The following is a 19,128-nucleotide window of genomic DNA, read 5'->3' on the forward strand; positions in this document are numbered from 1 at the left end:
TTTTTGCTAAAATTTAATATGGTTTATATTTTTTGGATTGTTTTGATGTGCTGTTATTAAAAATAATTTTTAAAAAATAAAAAAAATATTATTCATATGCATTTCAACACAAAAAATTATTTGAAAAGCTATCGTTATCACACCGCCAAACATGCTCTTAGTGTTAGGCTAGGCTCTCTAGTTTCTTTCCGGAGCCGAACCCACCTTCATAGCGCGGCCTAAAAGCCCAATACCATATCGGCGAACAGACCCAAAAAGAGAAGCAAAAGGCCCAATCACATCACTATAAAAACCAAGCAACAGACAACGTTCTACTTTCTCTCCCACTTCTAATTGCTCTCTTCAACCTTCACTTCTTCACCATCGTCAAAAGAAATCCAAACACTACACACTCACTCTCAAATCTCTCAATTTTTTCTTATCTCTCTTCGTGCTTTTTTTTTGGTTATTAATTTTCGATTTCACTTCAATAACAAATCAATCAGCATGGGCAAAAACGTGGTTTCTGATGAAGGTAAGGAAACTCGCTAGCTCTGCCCTGAAAACCCTAAACTGGCCGAAGTTTAGTTTTGTAATTTGCTAACTCATTTGCTGTTTTTGGTTTTGGTTTGGTGTGTTTTTGCAGACGAGGTGGAGTTCGAAGACGAAGAGAGAGAGCCTGTTGATGGAGATAGAATTGACCGCCGCCACCACGACGACGACGACGACGAGGATGGTTTGCACTTGCTTAACTTTTATGGTTTTTTTTTTCTTGGAGTTTTTCAGGTTTAATTCGAGTGGGTTTTTGTTAAGTTTTGGGTTACTGGGTTTTGGTTTTTGTTTATAGGGCTCTTTGCATGAGCTGTTTATGATGTTTATTTTGAGGGAAATTATTTTTTTGGGGAAAAATGGGTTTTTTGTTTTGGTTGGAAGGGAAGTGCTGAATTGTGTTTAGGAATGCGTGATTTAGTTTTGTGGTTTTTGCGCAGAAGAAGGGCAGGATGAATATGAGAAGGATGATTTTATAGTGGATGATGTTGAGGAAGAAGAGGAGGCGGATGAAGAAGAGGAGAGGGCAGATAGTGATGAAGAGAGGCACAAGAAGAAGAAGAAAAAGAAGAAAAGGTCTGTTTCTCTTTACTTTCATTGTGTTTCTGTAGTTTTTCTATGGTATATAGTTTTTTTTTTTTTTTTTTTTTTTATTTATTTATGATAGAATGATAGGAATTTTTATGACTGAGTGATGGACATGGACAATGGATTACGAGTTGTTTTATTGGCAATTGTGGTTTTAAAAAATGGGGCTATTGGTGTTAATGATGCTTGTTTCATGCCCTCAGAGAAGCTGAGGACGTCCTTGATGAAGATGATTACGAGCTCCTGCGGGACAACAATGTGTACCATCATCGGCCAAAGGTTGTGAGCTTTGTAATGTTTCTCGTCGATAATATTGCAGGTCAATTCTTGCACTGTTTGTATAGATGAATAGTTTGGCTTATTATTATGAGAGCTTTGCTTAAAAATTATGTCAGGATAGCAAAAAATTCAAGCGTTTGAAGAAAGCTCAAAGGGATTCAGATGAGGACCGATATGGGCTTTCTGATGACGAGTTTGATGGAAGCGGTAAAGGTGGGCGAACTGCTGAGGAGAAACTGAAGCGCAGCTTATTTGGTGATGATGAAGGCATGTGCATCCTGCTCCTGTTTTTCCAATTATGGTATTTTGTATACTAAATGCTTGACATAGTAATCTTGTCTTGCGTTACCACAGGTGTTCCACTTGAGGATATGCCTGAAGAGGAGGAGCAAGAAGAAGTGGAAGAGGATGCAGACATTGGTGATGAGGACGAGATGGCTGATTTTATTGTGGATGAAGATGACGAGGATGGAACTTTAGTGAGGTATGGCTTCCATTACCCGTGCAATTCGTGTGGTTTATGTTACCTTATAAGTGTCTTTTAATTATTTTGCTCATCATGTAGACGCAAGAAGCTAAAGAAAAAGAAATCTCGGCAGGCATCTGGAGCTTCATCTTCTGCTTTGCAAGAAGCTCAAGAAATATTTGGTGATGTTGATGAACTCATACAGATGCGCAAGCAAGGTTTAGAATCTAGTGAATGGAGAGAAAGGAGATTGGAAGATGAATTTGAACCAACTGTCATTTCTGAAAAATACATGACTGGGAAAGATGATCAGATTCGGATGATTGATATTCCAGAAAGAATGCAGGTTTTTTGACGTGTCTATTTGTGAGAAATTACTACTGTTTTGATTTCTCTCAGTTATCTTCATGCTGGCATCCGTTCTTCGCTCTTTTTATATTTATAGGTATCCGAGGAAAGCACTGGTCCTCCTCCATTGGATGATTTCAGCATACTGGAGGAGAGCAACTGGTTATATAGTCAGATTGCAAGCGGAACAGTACCTTTGTTTTCCAAGAATGGACTGTTTATAAACAAGGATGATGTTACCCGATTTTTGGAATTACATCACATTCAGAAGTTAGATGTTAGTATATATGTACATATATATATTTTTTTAATTTTCACATGTTATTTTTTGTTGTTTTGATCCAATTTCACCTTAGTTTATTGATGTTCCATTCTTGATTTTAGATACCATTCATTGCTATGTATCGGAAAGAGGAATGTTTAAGCCTGTTGAAAGATCCCGATCAACATGAAGACAATGAAAATTATGATGACACCGATAAAACTCCCACATTCAAGTGGCACAAGGTAAATAACTTGTCATGGGATAGACACCTTTGTTTAGCTCCAGAGTGAAGCTCACACATCAGGAGACAATAAAATTTTTAGGTTCTAAACATGCACACGGTTCCTTTTAGGTTCTTTGGGCCATCCAGGACTTGGACAGGAAGTGGCTACTTCTTCAGAAACGAAAGAGTGCCCTCAATTCATACTACAATAAGCGCTTTGAAGAAGAATCTCGACGGATATATGATGAAACAAGACTTAATTTAAATCAGCAGCTGTTTGAGTCAATTCTTAAATCACTGAAGACTGCTGAATCAGAAAGAGAGGTTGATGATGTCGATGCAAAATTTAACCTGCATTTTCCACCAGGTGAGGTTGGGGCTGATGAAGGACAGTTCAAGAGGCCCATGCGGAGATCACAATACAGTATCTGTAGTAAGGCTGGCCTATGGGAAGTTGCAAGCAAATTTGGTTACAGTGCCGAGCAACTGGGAATGCAGTTATCTTTATTAAAGATGGTGAGTTTGCATCGGCTAGTGATTGTTGTTGTTTTTATGGAAGCATAACTTTTATGTTTCATTTGATTTCAGGAGGACGAGTTGCAGGATGCCAAGGAAACACCAGAGGAGATGGCTTCGAATTTTACATGTGCAATGTTTGAGAGTCCCCAAACAGTTCTTAAAGGGGCTAGGCACATGGTATGAATCGATGCTCTTATTTTCCACATCTACAACTACAAAATGTTCTGCTGAATGATGCTTCATGAGGTCGAGTTTGAATATCCTTCAACCATTTTTTTGTGTATTCTTTCAGGCTGCAGTTGAGATAAGTTGTGAGCCCTGTGTCAGGAGATATGTCCGTTTCATTTTTATGGACAATGCTGTTGTGTCTACAAGTCCAACAGCAGATGGGAATGCTGCTATTGATTCCTTCCATCAGTTTGCGAGTGTCAAGTGGTTGCGTGAAAAGCCAATCAAGATGTTTGAGGATGCACAATGGCTCCTTATCCAAAAGGCTGAAGAGGAGAAACTTCTTCAAGTCACTGTTAAGCTTCCACAAAAAGTTATGGATCAATTGATTGAGGACTGTAATGGTCGCTACTTGAGTGTTGGTGTCAGTAAATATGCTCAACTGTGGAATGAGCAAAGGAGTTTGATACTGAAGGATGCACTCTTTGGTTTTTTGTTACCTTCAATGGAGAAAGAGGCTAGATCCTTGTTGACTAGCAGAGCTAAAAACTGGTTGCTTTATGAATATGGGAAGGTTCTGTGGAATAAAGTCTCTGTGGGACCATATCAACGGAAAGAAAGTGATGTTTCCATGGACGATGAAGCTGCACCTAGGGTGATGGCCTGCTGTTGGGGTCCTGGAAAACCAGCAACTACTTTTGTGATGTTAGATTCATCTGGGGAGGTTTTAGATGTGCTTTACACCGGGTCCCTTACATTAAGATCTCAAAATGTTAATGATCAGCAACGCAAGAAAAATGATCAGCAACGTGTTCTGAAATTTATGACAGACCACCAACCTCACGTAGTGGTTCTGGGAGCTGCACACTTGTCTTGTACTAAACTGAAAGATGATATTTATGAGGTAAACAATAATGAACTTGTCCTCGAGTCTTGGTATTTTTTGCAAATAAATCATATCTCAGATGCTGTGATTTTGTTATGTGTGTGCTGGACTGATTCATGCCATTGTTATATTATTATGTAAAGTAGTTGAGATGCTGTCTATATGAACAAAATTTCCTGCTACCAGGGTAGTAAGAATTTTCCTGCTTCCAACATAGTGGATGCAGATGCTACCAGGTTTTAGGCAGCTTTAATTGTTTAAGGAACACTTAGTTGTTAAAACTTTTATTTGACACTGTTAGAAGCTTTTACTTTGCTCCCAGACTTGTGAAATCTCTCCAAAGTATCTACTAATTAACACAGTGATCTACCTCAAAGTGTATGGCCATGAATGCGCCATATAACAATGCATTTGATCATCTGGGCCCTCTATGAGAAACCACACAGAAGTTTATCACAAGTTCACATCGTTTTGGTTGAATGCGCCATATACCAATGCATGTGAAGTCGTGAACCATAACAATTAACAAAGAACTTATTTTTGTTTCGAATGAAAGAAGACACATATGATGTTATCATTTCCCTAGGTTTGGATTTATGGAAATTTTGTGGAATTAATATTGTAGCTCAATTTGGAGGAGTGCCTGCAACCTGTTCGAAATTAAGCTGCTTAGCAGAAAATGATGCAAGATCACTACGTATTGTTAAAAGCAGTAGAAAAATGTTTAATCTATTAATTATTTTTTAAAAAAAGGTTGCAGGAAACCTTTTCCCCCCCTCGTTTTATTGCCGAAACTCTACTGTTACTGGTCTATTTTTTCCCATTTGTCATACTTGGCCAATTTATTTGAGTTTGATGAGAGTAGAATTATAGGTCCTTTTAGGGCACTGCAACAGATTACTTTAGAGATGTTTCTCTGGCAAATATGCTTAGAAGCAGGAGAAACTGTTGTACTGGTTTTAGTTTCTTTGTTCAAGAAGAAGGATACCCCTCTTTCTCGTTATTCATCCTTCTCACATCACTTTTTACTGTTGACATTTTCAAAGCTTCATTGCTGCTCAACTCAACATTGATTCTGCTATGCTCTGTCTTTAACTTGTTTTTGCGAGGAGTTCCTTTTTGCTTGAATGTGTGCGGTTGTCATTTATAGTATTTATGTGATTCTCTTTAGTTTATTCTATCTGGTGCTTATTTTATTTCATTCCACCTTTATCAGATTATCTTTAAAATGGTGGAGGAAAATCCTAGAGATGTTGGACATGAGATGGATGAACTGAGCGTTGTGTATGGGGATGAATCTCTCCCTCGTTTATATGAAAATTCTCGGATTTCTTCTGATCAACTACCTGGGCAGTCAGGTATGATATATTGTATTGCTGCTGTTCTTAATCTTAAAAGTCCATTATTCATGCAGATAACCCTGTCTTCTCCTATGTTCTCAGGCATTGTTAAACGGGCTGTTGCTCTTGGCCGTTGTCTGCAAAATCCTTTGGCTATGGTTGCAACACTATGCGGTCCAGCCAGGGAGATTTTATCCTGGAAACTAAACCCTTTGGAGAACTTTCTTACCCCTGATGAGAAATACTTGGTGATTGAACAAGTTATGGTAGATGCCACAAACCAGGTGGGCCTTGACATTAATTTGGCCACAAGCCATGAATGGTTATTCGCTCCTTTGCAGTTCATTTCTGGGCTTGGACCTAGAAAGGCAGCATCTTTACAGAGGTCTCTAGTAAGAACTGGAGCGATTTTCACTCGCAAGGACTTTGTTACAGCTCACGGTCTTGGTAAAAAGGTGTTTGTCAATGCAGTTGGTTTTTTGCGTGTCCGGAGGAGTGGCCTTGCTGCTAGCAGCAGCCAGTTCATTGATGTGTTAGATGATACCAGGATACATCCAGAATCCTATGGTCTCGCACAGGAGTTGGCAAAAGTTGTTTATGAAAAGGACAGTGGTGATGCAAACGACGATGAAGATGCATTAGAGATGGCAATAGAATATGTTAGAGAGCGGCCTAATTTATTGAAAACATTTGCTTTTGATTTGTATTTTAAAGACAATAAGCGGGACAACAAGAAGGAGACTTTCAAAGATATAAAAATGGAACTGATACAAGGTTTCCAGGATTGGCGTAAACAGTATAAAGAACCAACCCAGGATGAGGAATTTTATATGATATCAGGTGAAACTGAGGATACCCTTGCTGAAGGGAGAGTTGTACAAGCCACGGTTCGCAGGGTGGTTGGTGGAAAGGCAATATGTGCACTGGAAACTGGTCTGACTGGGATTCTTACGAAGGAGGACTATGCTGATGATTGGAGGGATATACCTGAGTTGGCCGACAAGCTGCGTGAAGATGATATACTGACTTGCAAGATCAAATCAATTCAAAAGAATAGATATCAAGTGTTCTTGGTTTGCAAAGACAGTGAGATGAGAAGTAACCGATACCGGCAGGTACAAAACCTTGATCCCTATTTTCATGAAGACCAAAGCAGTATGAGGAGTGAGCAGGAGAAGGTTCGCAAAGAGAGGGAGCTTGCAAAGAAACATTTTAAGCCTAGGATGATTGTTCATCCACGCTTCCAGAATATAACCGCTGATGAAGCCATGGAGGTACCTTCTTGATGCCTTATAATTGTATACTATTGGTCACATGTTTAATAGATCAAATTGGATTGTGAAAACTATCTTCCCATATGGTTCAACTGGAATTCTTAAAAAGAAATTTTGCATTATTTTCTTTTCTGCCTTGTTGCTTGATTCCTCTTCATCTGTATTCACATGGCCTGGGGTTGGATTCTACCTATATTTTGCTTTGGATTAGCATTATACTCTGAAAATCTTCATCAAAATTGGTTTGTTTCTCTTTTTCACAATTGTTTGTTAAATCTAATATTAGTTTTTCTTTAATATATTTTTTCTTGCAGTTCTTATCTGACAAGGATCCTGGAGAAAGTATTATTCGTCCTAGTTCTCGCGGACCTTCGTATTTAACTTTAACTCTTAAAGTTTATGATGGAGTTTATGCTCACAAAGACATAGTCGAAGGGGGGAAGGAACACAAAGATATCACAAGTTTACTTCGTATTGGGAAGACATTGAAAATAGGAGAGGATTCTTTTGAGGATTTGGATGAGGTTGGTTTCTTTTATTTCAGCTTCTCAGTTCAAAGGCTTCTCTTGTAATTTGTGTAATTATTACAGGAGTTGGAAAAAAAGAACACAACGTGTTATGATTGCTCTTGCATATTCCATTGCGATGAATAAACACTTGTTCTCTTGTCCCTCATTTCTTGATATTGCTAGATCAGTGTTGACTTTGTTTTGGATGTAGGTAATGGACCGCTATGTTGATCCCTTGGTGGGCCATCTAAAGTCAATGCTAAATTATCGCAAGTTCAGAAGTGGCACTAAAGCAGAAGTTGATGAGCTCCTAAGGATTGAGAAATCACAACAGCCTACTAGGATAGTTTATTCGTTTGGCATTTCTCATGAACACCCAGGGACTTTCATTCTCACTTATATAAGGAGTACAAATCCACATCACGAGTATGTTGGTCTATATCCTAAGGGATTCAAGTTTCGAAAGCGCATGTTTGAGGACATTGACCGGCTTGTGGCATATTTTCAAAAGCATATAGATGATCCCTTACATGAATCAGCACCATCAATCAGGTCAGTTGCTGCCATGGTCCCAATGCGAAGCCCTGCAACAAGGGGTTCTTCCTGGGGTGGTTCAAATGATGAAGATGGCTGGAGAGGGCAATCTTTTGACAGAGATCGTTCTTCTGGAAGGACAGGTAAAATATTTTTCAAAAAATGAAGGTGGATATACAATATGTTGATGCAAACCATCTAAGATACCATGGTTTGCCTGTTCAGTTTGTTGAAGGCTTTGGCTGAACAGTGCTTGCATGAGGTTTTCTTTATTTCTTTTATGACCCCTGCTTAGCGACTTAAATACACAAAATTCTAGCATGAAAAACTAAGAATTTTTTGAAACTTTCTGAGTTTGCATTTGTGTCCATTAAATTTTGCTCCTGTTAGTATTTGAATTCTCCAGGATAACCCCAACTTGTGGAGTTACCCTGATCTTGATGAAAATAGCGATCCATATTGGATGCATTGACTAAACCATCTATGCTGCTAAAAACATTCGCTTTTATGATGCTTAAGATTTCTTGGTGTACAGCAGGTCTCCAGGGCTGTTTCGGCAGACTAGAGAAGTGCCTGATCCACTTCAGATCTAATGAACATATTAGGCTGTCATCTATATTTTGCTTTTGCCTTTGGTTCAAGCTTTAGACCAAGATTTTGGTTTTCTTCTTATTTTCTCTTATCTGTAAAAATCTCTTATGCTCTCCCATGTTTCATTTGCACAGGTCGAAATGATTATAGAAGTGGTGGTAGTCGAGATGGTCATCAGAATGGGCCCCCAAGACCATTTAGTGGGCGAGGACGTGGTCGTGGATCGTATAACAGCACCAGAGGAAATAATAGTGGCAATGAGAGGCAGGATTCTGGTTATGACAAGCCCAGATGGGATTCAGGTACCAAGGATAAAGATGAAGGTTGGGGCAGTTTCCCAGGTGCCAAAGTCCAAAACTCTCCTGGCAGGGAAGCCTTTCCTGGTGGCTGGGGAACTGGTGGAAGTGGTGGTGGAAGTGGTGGTGATAATGGTGGTTGGGGCCATGGAAATGGTGGCGGCACTGATAGTGGGAATGCTGGCTGGGGTAATACTAGCTTGAAAAGAGATTCAGCACAAGGGGGCTGGGGTGCTGGTGGAGTTGGAAGTGGTGGTGGTGACTCTGGTCATGGAACTGGTGGTGGAGGCACTGACAATGGGAATTCTGGGTGGGATAATAGCTCTAAAAAAGGTGGGACACAAAGTGGCTGGGGTTCTGGTGGAAGAGGCGGTGGCAGCGATGTGGGTCAAGGAAGTGGTGGAGTCACTGACGATGGGAAATGGGGTACGGCCTCTAAGAGAGAATCTTCACAATCACAAGCCGACAATGGATGGTCAGGAGGTGGTGGTGGTTGGTGAAGCAGCCAAACATGACCTGTAAATTTCCTTCCTCGTAGTGATCAACTGGAAGCTGGTAAATGACTGGAAGTAGTGTAGCAGCGTAGCTCTAGGGATCTGTTGGAAGCTGTAGGAGAACCCGGTACGGTTTTTCCTACAGCATATCATGATTTTCACTTTCTGGCTGGTGGAAGGACCCTTGAATTTATTTTTTTTGCAATATTATATTGCAACATGTATTCCTCCTATCATGCCTTTCTTGTGAACGTCTTTGATTGGCTCCTTAATGCAAAAGGTAGTTGTTCTGCTCTATTATCGACCATCTATCAAGCTCTGGTGAACGTCCGATTCTAACCCCACCAACTTTCTCGTGCTTGATTGTACACCTTGAGTTGCTTACAATAACCCCAAAGGTCTTTTATTGATCTACGATTATCCTTAGCGATGATTTTGCAACATTTCAAGTACAAGGAAAAAGAAAAAAAATGTCTACTTCGTACTGAATCGTATCCTTGCGAAGTTATTGACGTCTGTAAGCTCTCAATCAAACCTATAGAAAAGAAATGGATACTTCATAGTACGTAGCAGGAGAATCTAATTATTAATCTTTAGCCATCCCTGTAAAAAATGCTGAAGTTCCAAAGAAGTTCAATGCATAGTTCTTAATTTTTAAATTTGGATCGCCCCCACCTCATGACCGAACCTTTGATCCATGGTGACTCGTGGGTTAACCCAGCAACCCAATAATACAGGTCTTAAATCAAATTAAACTCATCAAATCAAACTCTAGACCGGCCTGACAATTGATCTGGTGTCGGTCTGACAATTATACTTCAAAGTGCATTAACAGGTTGCATTTGAGCACTCTCCAAGTAAAAATCAGAAAGACAAGACAGTTCAAGGCTCCGGTGCACTTGAGCTAAGACCAACTTCAAAACAATATTTCACATGTTGCAGCATTCTATTTCCTTCAATACTCCTATCTTCGGAGTTAAGATTTTCTCCGGTAACATAGCCAGCAGCTTTCATTAGATCAGCAACTACTCAACCCCTCCAACAATACGTAAAGATCATTTGATTTTTGGTTGTGTCAACAACGATAAAGGGGGGACATTCAGAGCCGACATCAACCACCCAGGCACATCCAGGGGCCTTGACCTAAATCCCTCATAGAAGTCCTGACTTCTGCCAGCTTGCTCCAACGACAAGCAACAGCATGCATATTAGCAATCAACACATAGTAAACTGGATTTTCAGGCTTCATTTCCAACATTTCTCAGCTGCCATTCCCTTATCTCTGTATTACCACGGATCAGGCAGGCTCCTATAAGAGTGCCCCACATAGCAGTGTCTGGCCTGTAAGGCATACTGGTGATTAATTACTTTGCTTTATTTAACAATCCAGCCCTCCCAAAGAGATCAACCATGCAAGAAAAGTGCTCCTCTCCAGGAACTATACCATAGAGAGTTGACATCTTTTCAAACATGTTTCTTTTAGCTACTAGACCAGAACGGCTACAAGCACATGGAACTGCCACCATAGTGACCAGTTAAAAATTTACCACTCGGGCACAAAGGCGAAGAATGCTTGCAATAGTCACATAATTTGGTTCAATCCCAGAAAACGGCATCTCCTGGAACTGGAAGGAGGCTTCCTTAGATCGGTCCATGCTAGTATAAGCATAAAGCATGGAGTTCCAAGTAGTTATACTCTTGGTTTCCATTGATTGAAATAAAATGTTAGCATTTCTTACATATCAAATCCCTCAAAACAACTACGAAATGGCAGAAGCATGAATCACTGTTCCTAACTTAATGGCTTCAATGTGTGAACATGCACCCAAGCTAACAATCATTGCCACTGGATTCAAATAAATGCCACAACTTCTCATCTGAGAAAGCAACTCAACTGCTCCTTAAGAATTTCCTGTTTGTACGCACGCTCCTGCTATAGTGTGCGTACAGACAGGAAATGTTAAAAGGGGCATTTGAGTTGGAAGATAAGTGAGATTATCGGGTCTAACCCCTTTATGTACCATTTCTCTATCTGCTGAAAGATCCTCTCCATAGAGATAAGCAAGTTCCAAGGCAAAGGGTTCAAAATATTTGAATTCACAGTGACGATATGGGCATCAGTAAAAAGGGACAAACTTGGAAACCAGAATGAGATGATTTTGTAATCCCAAAGAGATAGTGTGGGCATGGAGCTGTTTACCCTGTGGGAGTGATTTAAGGTTGGTACAAAGAGTAAAGTAATGAAGAAGTTGAATGTAAGATTACATGACGAGTGAGAATAAATAAACAAAAGGGAAATGACCCAGTTGCTAAATTTTTTTATTTGGTTTGAGAAACTGAAGTTTCGTCTTCTTTGCTGTTGTTTAAGATTGGAATCTGTACTTGCAAAATTAGCAAGCAGAACCTAGGAGGAGTTTTCGCGGTCTCCATAGTCGTCGGTGTAATATACTAAGCTTGATTTAGTGACTCTTTTGAAAGATGTCTGGATGCATGAAAGATTTTGAATGTGGGATCAATAAAAAAGGTTAAAGAGCTTCATTCGAGTCTCTTTCGAGCCTTTACTTTTTGGCGTGCTTCTCTTGCAGCTTGATATTACCAAGTTGGTATTTCTCTGTCCTTCCACCAAACAAAATAAGATGCATTGAGAAATGAAATAGAGTTCCATTCCCTTGTAAGGAGGGATAAAAAACCGTGAAACTTGAAAAGCAAAACTCTCAGTCATTAAAAACATTTTGCATACAACCACTAGCATGAAATTTACGTTTGTCCAATGCTTATAGACCCTTGAGTTTCAAGTTTTAGTTCAACAATCAATCCGCGTTCTTCCTAGATTTAGAAAATGTTTTCTTTCAATCCCATTGCCAGCTTGATGAAACAAGAGTGGCGGGGAAACCAAAAAGAGACTAGTTATTTGAGCAAAAACCTAAAGAGATTCAGTACCACCATCGGGCACAACCAAGATTATAAACAGAGTTAGTTATAAGCACATGTGATTAAGAGGAGAATGCTAAAAAGTCATTTACAGTAAAAGTTTCAGCGAAAACATGAATGGTCCTCAATTACTTTTCAAACAACAGACTCCACGCTTGTAACTTAAAGGACTCAATTCTCAAACCACTCACTCCAAGATAGCAGGTCATCTATAAATGGAGGCACCATGATTCATTTAGACAATGAAAACATACTATGTTTACAACATATTAACACCCTAGTTAAAAGGCCATCCTGAATACCCCATATGGGGGTTGTTTTCATGCATGGCAGGAGAGCTGCTTTCAGGAGTCTCATCATGGTTTGAGCTTGAATTAGATGAGCGGAAGGGCCACAGATAAGACAATGGATTACGTCTTCCTTCTCTGCGATTCTCCCTTCCACTATAATTGCTGCTTCTGCTTCGAGAGCTTGAGCTTTGATAACTGTGTCCGCTACTTGATCCTTGTGGGGGTAGCTCCTGGCGACAAACAGGGCACGAGTTATGCTGGACTAGCCATGGGACTATACAATCTGAGTGATATAAATGATCACATGGCATTTGCCTTGCTTCAGATCCCAGCTCAAATTTATCTTTGCAGACTGGACAGTGCGAATCAGAGCGAAGATGCCTTTGTGTGATCTTAATAGTAGGCATTGCATCAATTGATGACCTGGTAGCTGGGGGAGGGCCCCGCTGATCATTAGCTGAAAGTTGTTCGAACAATTCTTCCAGTCCAGGGCCTATAAAGTAGTCACCTGCATTACCCCTTGCAAAGGCAACACCGGGAGCCCCAGAAAAGAGAGCTTCAAACCCACCATTTCCAGACAACCTAAAAGGAACTTGGCCACCAAAGATCAACAAAGGACCGAAACCTGGATTATGTCCAGGAACTGAATCTGATCTTGATCTAATATCATGATTATGGCTTCTATCTGCCATTCGCAGCCTCATAAAATCTGAGAAAGCTTCCATGAGCCCAAATCTCTGGTCACGATCATCATCATTGTCCATTCCAAAGAAATCCAATGGACTGATGCGGTGCATATCATCAAGTTCCTGGACAAATCCTCCACTGCAGTAGGGGCAAGCCGCATCTCTCCCACGCAGTCGAACTGGCCGCCTGCAACTGTAACACCAGTGTGTATTTCTGCTGCTTGACATCCTCTCCACTTGTCTACTCTTCCTCCTTTGAAAAGGTTCCCAGCACAAAACCCAGTTCCAGTCCCAAAGCACCTAAACTTTAACAATTATCTACAGCATACTGCCTGACAACGAGGAAACCACACATTAAATACAAACTCCTTATTATCGACAAAGCAATCCGACAAAATATTCAATCACCATATGAAAATTCTCCGCCCAAAACCTAATAATTGCATTCCTACTCAATCATTTTCCTCGAGGTGATGTTTGCTAAGAAATACTATTGAAAACACATCAAATTCTATCAATTTCTCAAACTAATACAAGCACCCTATCATCGAGCTAAAATCAACTCTCAAAGAAAGTCAATCTCTATCAGCTAGACATGCACACACCAATACACACACTAACACACACACTATTGAATGCTAATTTTTCAATGAATCCATTGTCTACAAAAAAAATCAATTAAAATCTCCAGAAAAAGAAAAGGAAACAAAATGAACCCAGATACAGATATACAATAAACTATCCACCACAAAAGAATTGGCAGAAAAAAAAGTTTCTTTCTTGCATAATTTTTATATCCACTTAACAAGCCACAATCACTCAATCAAACAGGAGACCAAAAAGACTCCATTTTTACTTCGTTTTCTAAATTCAATCACAAAAAATAACCAATTTCATAAACGCACAAAGACATTAAAAAAAAACAGATCAAACCCAAATAAGGAAACAAACATGTCAAGATCAAACAGGAAGAATTGACAGAAATACATTCATACATAAATATGAAAAGAAAGCAAGAATTACTTACAGATCAAAACTTTATGCTACCTTAACAGGAAAGATTAAAAGGGGTTGTCTGGATCTGACAGTAGATTCTGTGTGTGTGCTACAGAGAAGACGAGACTTGACTTCAGTGGAGTGTGCAGCGGGTGAAAAATGGTCAGGAGAAATGGAAGGGAAGTGGGTTTGTTTTATCCTAAAATACGCGTGGTGTGTAGCACGCCAACAGTGTCAGTGTCCCTCAACTCTCTTGTTGTTTGCACCTTTGGAATTTGTGCCATCTTACCGGGGTCAACACCAGAGAGTGTTCGATACAGTTCAGAAGTTGTTTTCGCTGTGCTTTTTTAATTCGGAAATATTTTTAAATAGTACATATATTTTTATTATTAAAAATTTATTTTTAATATTAGTATATTAAAATAATTTAAAAATATTAAAAATAATTTAAAATAAAAAATAGTAAACTCAATGAAACAATATTTTAACTGTTGAGCTTAATCACTCTATTCTTATAAAATAAATTAAATAGTAGTTTTAATTTAAAAAATAATAAATTAATCTTTTAATCACTATTAATCACAGTCATCAAATTTGAATTAGTCTTATGAGTTAATCGGTAACTCACTAATATAATATCTGATTTAATTTGAGTTTTTTTTATTGAATCAACTTGAATATTAATTTAATTAAATTCAGGTAATTTAATAGGTTAATTTTAAAAGTTTTAATTTATTTTAAATGATGGTGTTTTGTTTTTGTTAACTCACTAAAATAATATTGTTTTGGTTGATCTAGCAATTCAGGTTTTTAACCGAGTCAAATTCTAGACATATTAGGATAACTATATTATCAATTTGATATTTAATTATTTTTAAAAAAAAACCTTTTTCCTCTCAATGTTTCCATATTATTTGTTTTTTCTTCTTCTATTTCTTAACACCAAAAAATAAAATAAGTTGTAAAGGACTATAAAATGCGTGAAAATGATCAAGTTATAAATTAATTTAAAAACATAAAGATTAATTAATTATTTTTGAAACTAAAGGAACCATTTAATTCATTTTTTTAAATTATAGGGACTAATTTTTAAATTACCAATTACTAAACGAACAGTGCTATGTTTTCCACATTAGTTTCTCGTAGTTGATTTCTTGAAAAACTCGCTAATTACATTCATTTCTTTAGTATTTAATATCATTCAATAAATTGATTTTCATATTTTATTAATAAATAAAATTATTTTCACTGGAAATTATAAATACAATACTGTTAAGAAACATGTTGCTGTATATATTTCAAAACCCACTAATTAGATTCGCTTCATGGTTTAATCAGTTTATGACTTGATTATTAGATTAACAGATTAACATGTGAGTCACTAAATCAACTTATATCAATATTTATATTTTATAGTTATTTTATACAAAAAAATAAAATGACATCATTAGAAATAATTTTTTTTAAATAGATTCTGATCAAGTTTTACATAAATTTAGATAAGTTAATTAAGTTGCTGATTAACCCACAAAATTATTTAGATTTGACCACATCAATATTCAAAACAATTTAAAATAAAACTCAGCTTGGATTACTTCTTAATCTATACCGGCTAGATTTAATAACTATTCTTTTCTTTGTAATCTTACTCCTAGTGCTTGTTTGAAAATCATTCAATTGATGACTTTTTCTTAATGCTTTTTAATGAGTTGTTCAATTGCTTTTTTACCAAGCATGGAGCGAATATTTTGTTTTGGTGTGCGTTAATTACTAGGATAAAAAAGAGATTTGTGAATTGCCTTCGCTTAATAATTCCCTTCGTTGACATAATGGGAATTATCACCGAGTCCTCACACTGTCCGGTGGCCAGAGCATCGCATGATCATGTGTTCTTGGAAAACTAGCCATTTAGGGCCCACCATGATGAGCAACCTCTGCCATATGAACTGTACTTAAGCAAGAGACAAAGGAAAAACAAGTACTCCGACACCCGATTGGTCCAAACATTTGCTAGCATGGGGCGTAGGTTGATCTGTGTTCTCTGGCTCCTTACCTTGGTGATGCTTTAACCATGATAATTGCAGAGGGAAAGAAAGTTGTAAGAGAAAACATGCTCTTATTAGCATGAATGTTTTCGTCCACCTCTCTCCAACCCCATAGGCATTGCTAGAATACACTCTTTAAGCTCCTGCTATGAGGCTGCCATTGGTTGCTTGTACATGTGGATGTGTTTAATAAGATACGAGGGGAGACATTTTTAATTAAACCATCGAAGAAGGTTTGTCTGTTGAAGAAAAGCCAAATGGCGAGGAGGTATCAAACTATCAACCAGCTGGCCACAAATAAAACACGCCTCCTTGCAGAAACTCCCAGTTACTTCTTTGATTGTTTCAATAACGTTGCAGAAGGAAACTCCTCCATGCACAGGGAACATGCGGTACTGCTGCACTGGAAGAAGGGATAAAATCAACTCTGTTTACACCAGAACCTCATTTAGCATCACTATCATCTCCTCTCTTAGAAATAGATGTGTAACGAGAACTAGAGATCTTGGTTTGTGAAGCAACCTCGGCATTCTTTCGCAAAACAGCCCCTGGTGATGGGTATGGCCGCTGTTGTAATAGAGGACCCTGACAATCAGAGAAGCATAAAACAAATGAAATGCCACCTTTGACATATATTGACCAGAATCAACATGGTCTACATCTTCACCTCTAAGGGATAGAGCTTGAATTGTATAAAATTAAAACACTGCAACAATCTAGAGCGAGAGGAAGATGTCAGTGCAAACCGAGATTCTACTCCCTCACACAGGAGATGTTACTGTGCTTGATATGGCATACCTGTAGATTCGTCCAAAGCCTCCACCCAATCTTCTAAAAGAGGTAAAGGAGATGGAGTGTGTAACTAAAGGTGTATCATTTGGCATTTCCCACTGGTTCTTTCCAGTGCTTTCATTGCAATAATATGAAGGACCACTAGCAGGATCCTTTGCTTCCACCTATCATTTGACTACTCCAAGTTAAATTAATTTGTGGGAGTAATTTCTTTGAATTCAATGTGATATTCGGAAATCAGATAGCTCAGACATGGTAGACAAAGCAAAGAAGAAGAAAAACTTAAAACATTAAGTGAAAGAACTGCTTCCAAACTAAGAACATTCCAAGATTAAACAAGTTACTCTACCATCATTCCCTTGTAGATTTCTTTCATTATAGAGATATACAAAATCAAACTACGGTGACAAAAGTTGCAGGGCTAATCTATTAGCTGAACTACAATAAGGACAAATGAACAAAGAACATAGACAAGATCACACGTTTGAAATTATCAAGATTTGCACAATGTCAGAATTTTGCTCATCACACAGCCTTACATAATGAACAAAGTTGATTTGGCATTGCTTTTCTCTTCCAAGATTGAGTCCTAATATATCACAGATTAGCATATTGTTTATCTTTTATTCTTTGACAATTAGGTCCTAATTATCATAATTTTTGGCAACTCCTGTGAATCAAAGTTCCTGTTTCTTTGTTGATTGTTCTAGTACTCATCATGCACGAAGCATATTCATATGTGCGAGATCAATGATGCTGGTGCCCCGCTTGATCTATATTAAAGAGCAGAAAATGCCAATTTGAAAAGACCTGTTCATACTGCTGGAATCACAGCAGCTGACAAGTTATTATTATCAGCAGTGCCTTCATTTTGCCTTTTCCCAACATGCACTATCCACCACAAATCAGTTGCCGAAGGAGGAAAACCGCATGATGCAATAATACTCCTCCCAAAAGTGGTTCTTATGTGCCTATCGGTGCTTTTATGTTACTTTCTAATTCTCTCCTTTATTTTGATCTTAAAACTTGTATTTATCATTATTTTGTATTGAGTTTTTATTAAAAAACGAGATGGTGAAATTAAATTCCTAACCATTTTATCATTAAAATTCTAATATTATATCAAATAATTACTTCAACTCAAAAACTTAAATTATTTAAATTATTCGATAAGGTTTTATATTACTTTTTCAAACGACACAGAAAGATCAATCCGCAAAGATGTATTTCACTGCATTATGGAATTGCTGCAAATGAAGAAGCTACCAATACTGCCGATGATATCATTTCACCAGCAACCATAATGAATAAATATTTTGTCCTTGCAATAAATAGCTTCCAGCAATGTCACTTTCTTGGTATGGAAGAAATACTCTGATGATTTAATAGACTTCAGCCTGTTAAATGAGTGGTTCGACCACTTTTAAAATCCTCGAATTAAGTCCCTCCTTCGTTCATGTACTTGAGTGAATTTCGTCCATTGCATAAGCATGTTTAGTGGTTGAAGTTCAATTTCATTCAGCCATGTATTCTGTGTATGATTTAATTTTCTTTTATATATTTATTTTTGAACTTTTATGGTTCAATCTTCTTATGATTCGTACAAATAACACATAAAACATGGAAAGACACTTTCAAACAAAATACAAGTGCATGCATGGCGTTTTATTACTGTTTCGAGAGAAGAAAAAATAAAAACAATAGAAACAAAGAAGACATATTTCTATATCCTTCATTTGAAAAGACAGATGCTAACCAAACACAATCGTAATATCCAGTTTGAATAACCAGCATGAACCAGCAATCTTGCAAATTCAAAGGGTGATCTTGACAAAAATGCTCCAAAACAGAGGCACATGATCTTTACTTCTTTGAGATCTCATCTTGCTTCGATGACTTCCGTTCTGCAGCGAGCTAACTTCTGAACGACCATGATCCTAAATACAATTTAATTTATCCTGCAATCAACTGAGAATTCTCTAAAAAGACTCAGTTATGATGTAACTATAAGAAGAAGATATTTTGTTCGAGGAATCAGATTGGGGGTGGTATGACCCAAAAAAGGGACTCTTGAACCCGG

At 37.9% G+C, this 19,128-nt stretch overlaps 2 protein-coding genes across 5 annotated transcripts; one reads left to right on the forward strand and one right to left on the reverse strand.

The window, feature by feature from the left end:
• The first annotated feature begins 317 nt into the window (after window positions 1–317).
• LOC118033173 (transcription elongation factor SPT6 homolog) lies at window positions 318–9,605 on the forward strand. 2 transcript variants are annotated; one of them, XM_035038064.2, is made up of 17 exons: window positions 318–514; window positions 626–715; window positions 969–1,104; window positions 1,320–1,395; window positions 1,512–1,662; window positions 1,750–1,879; window positions 1,961–2,207; window positions 2,307–2,486; window positions 2,594–2,716; window positions 2,827–3,213; window positions 3,286–3,393; window positions 3,509–4,288; window positions 5,487–5,628; window positions 5,713–6,884; window positions 7,199–7,408; window positions 7,605–8,070; window positions 8,653–9,605. In XM_035038064.2, the coding sequence occupies exons 1-17, from the start codon at window positions 487–489 to the stop codon at window positions 9,312–9,314; spliced, it is 5,088 nt and encodes a 1,695-aa protein (XP_034893955.1). In that variant the 5' UTR covers window positions 318–486; the 3' UTR covers window positions 9,315–9,605. The 2 variants fall into 2 exon arrangements, with proteins under 2 accessions (XP_034893955.1, XP_073261552.1); XM_073405451.1 differs by having other exon boundaries at window positions 972–1,104.
• Window positions 9,606–12,301: 2,696 nt separating this feature from the next.
• LOC118033174 (probable E3 ubiquitin-protein ligase RHC1A) lies at window positions 12,302–14,526 on the reverse strand. 3 transcript variants are annotated; one of them, XM_035038066.2, is made up of 2 exons: window positions 14,263–14,526; window positions 12,302–13,547 (listed from the first exon to the last, which is right to left on the reverse strand). In XM_035038066.2, the coding sequence occupies exon 2, from the start codon at window positions 13,441–13,443 to the stop codon at window positions 12,517–12,519; it is 927 nt and encodes a 308-aa protein (XP_034893957.1). In that variant the 5' UTR covers window positions 13,444–13,547; window positions 14,263–14,526; the 3' UTR covers window positions 12,302–12,516. The 3 variants fall into 3 exon arrangements, with proteins under 3 accessions (XP_034893957.1, XP_034893958.1, XP_034893956.1); XM_035038067.2 differs by having other exon boundaries at window positions 12,302–13,543; window positions 14,243–14,526; XM_035038065.2 differs by having other exon boundaries at window positions 14,243–14,525.
• Between the last annotated feature and the right edge of the window lie 4,602 nt (window positions 14,527–19,128).

This window comes from Populus alba, chromosome 16, assembly GCF_005239225.2.
Source record: "Populus alba chromosome 16, ASM523922v2, whole genome shotgun sequence".
Classification (NCBI taxonomy): domain Eukaryota; kingdom Viridiplantae; phylum Streptophyta; class Magnoliopsida; order Malpighiales; family Salicaceae; genus Populus; species Populus alba.

What these genes read in the sequence shown, in the direction of transcription:
- LOC118033173 (XM_035038064.2), top strand. Translation starts at nt 487, where the DNA reads ATGGGCAAAAACGTGGTTTCTGATGAAG. An exon ending in ATATTCCAGAAAGAATGCAG is followed by an intron (nt 2,208 to 2,306) that starts GTTTTTTGACGT and finishes TTATATTTATAG; the next exon opens with GTATCCGAGGAAAGCACTGG. An exon ending in TTAAAGGGGCTAGGCACATG is followed by an intron (nt 3,394 to 3,508) that starts GTATGAATCGAT and finishes GTATTCTTTCAG; the next exon opens with GCTGCAGTTGAGATAAGTTG.
- LOC118033174 (XM_035038066.2), bottom strand. Translation starts at nt 13,443, where the DNA reads ATGTCAAGCAGCAGAAATACACACTGGTGTTACAGTTGCAGGCGGCCA.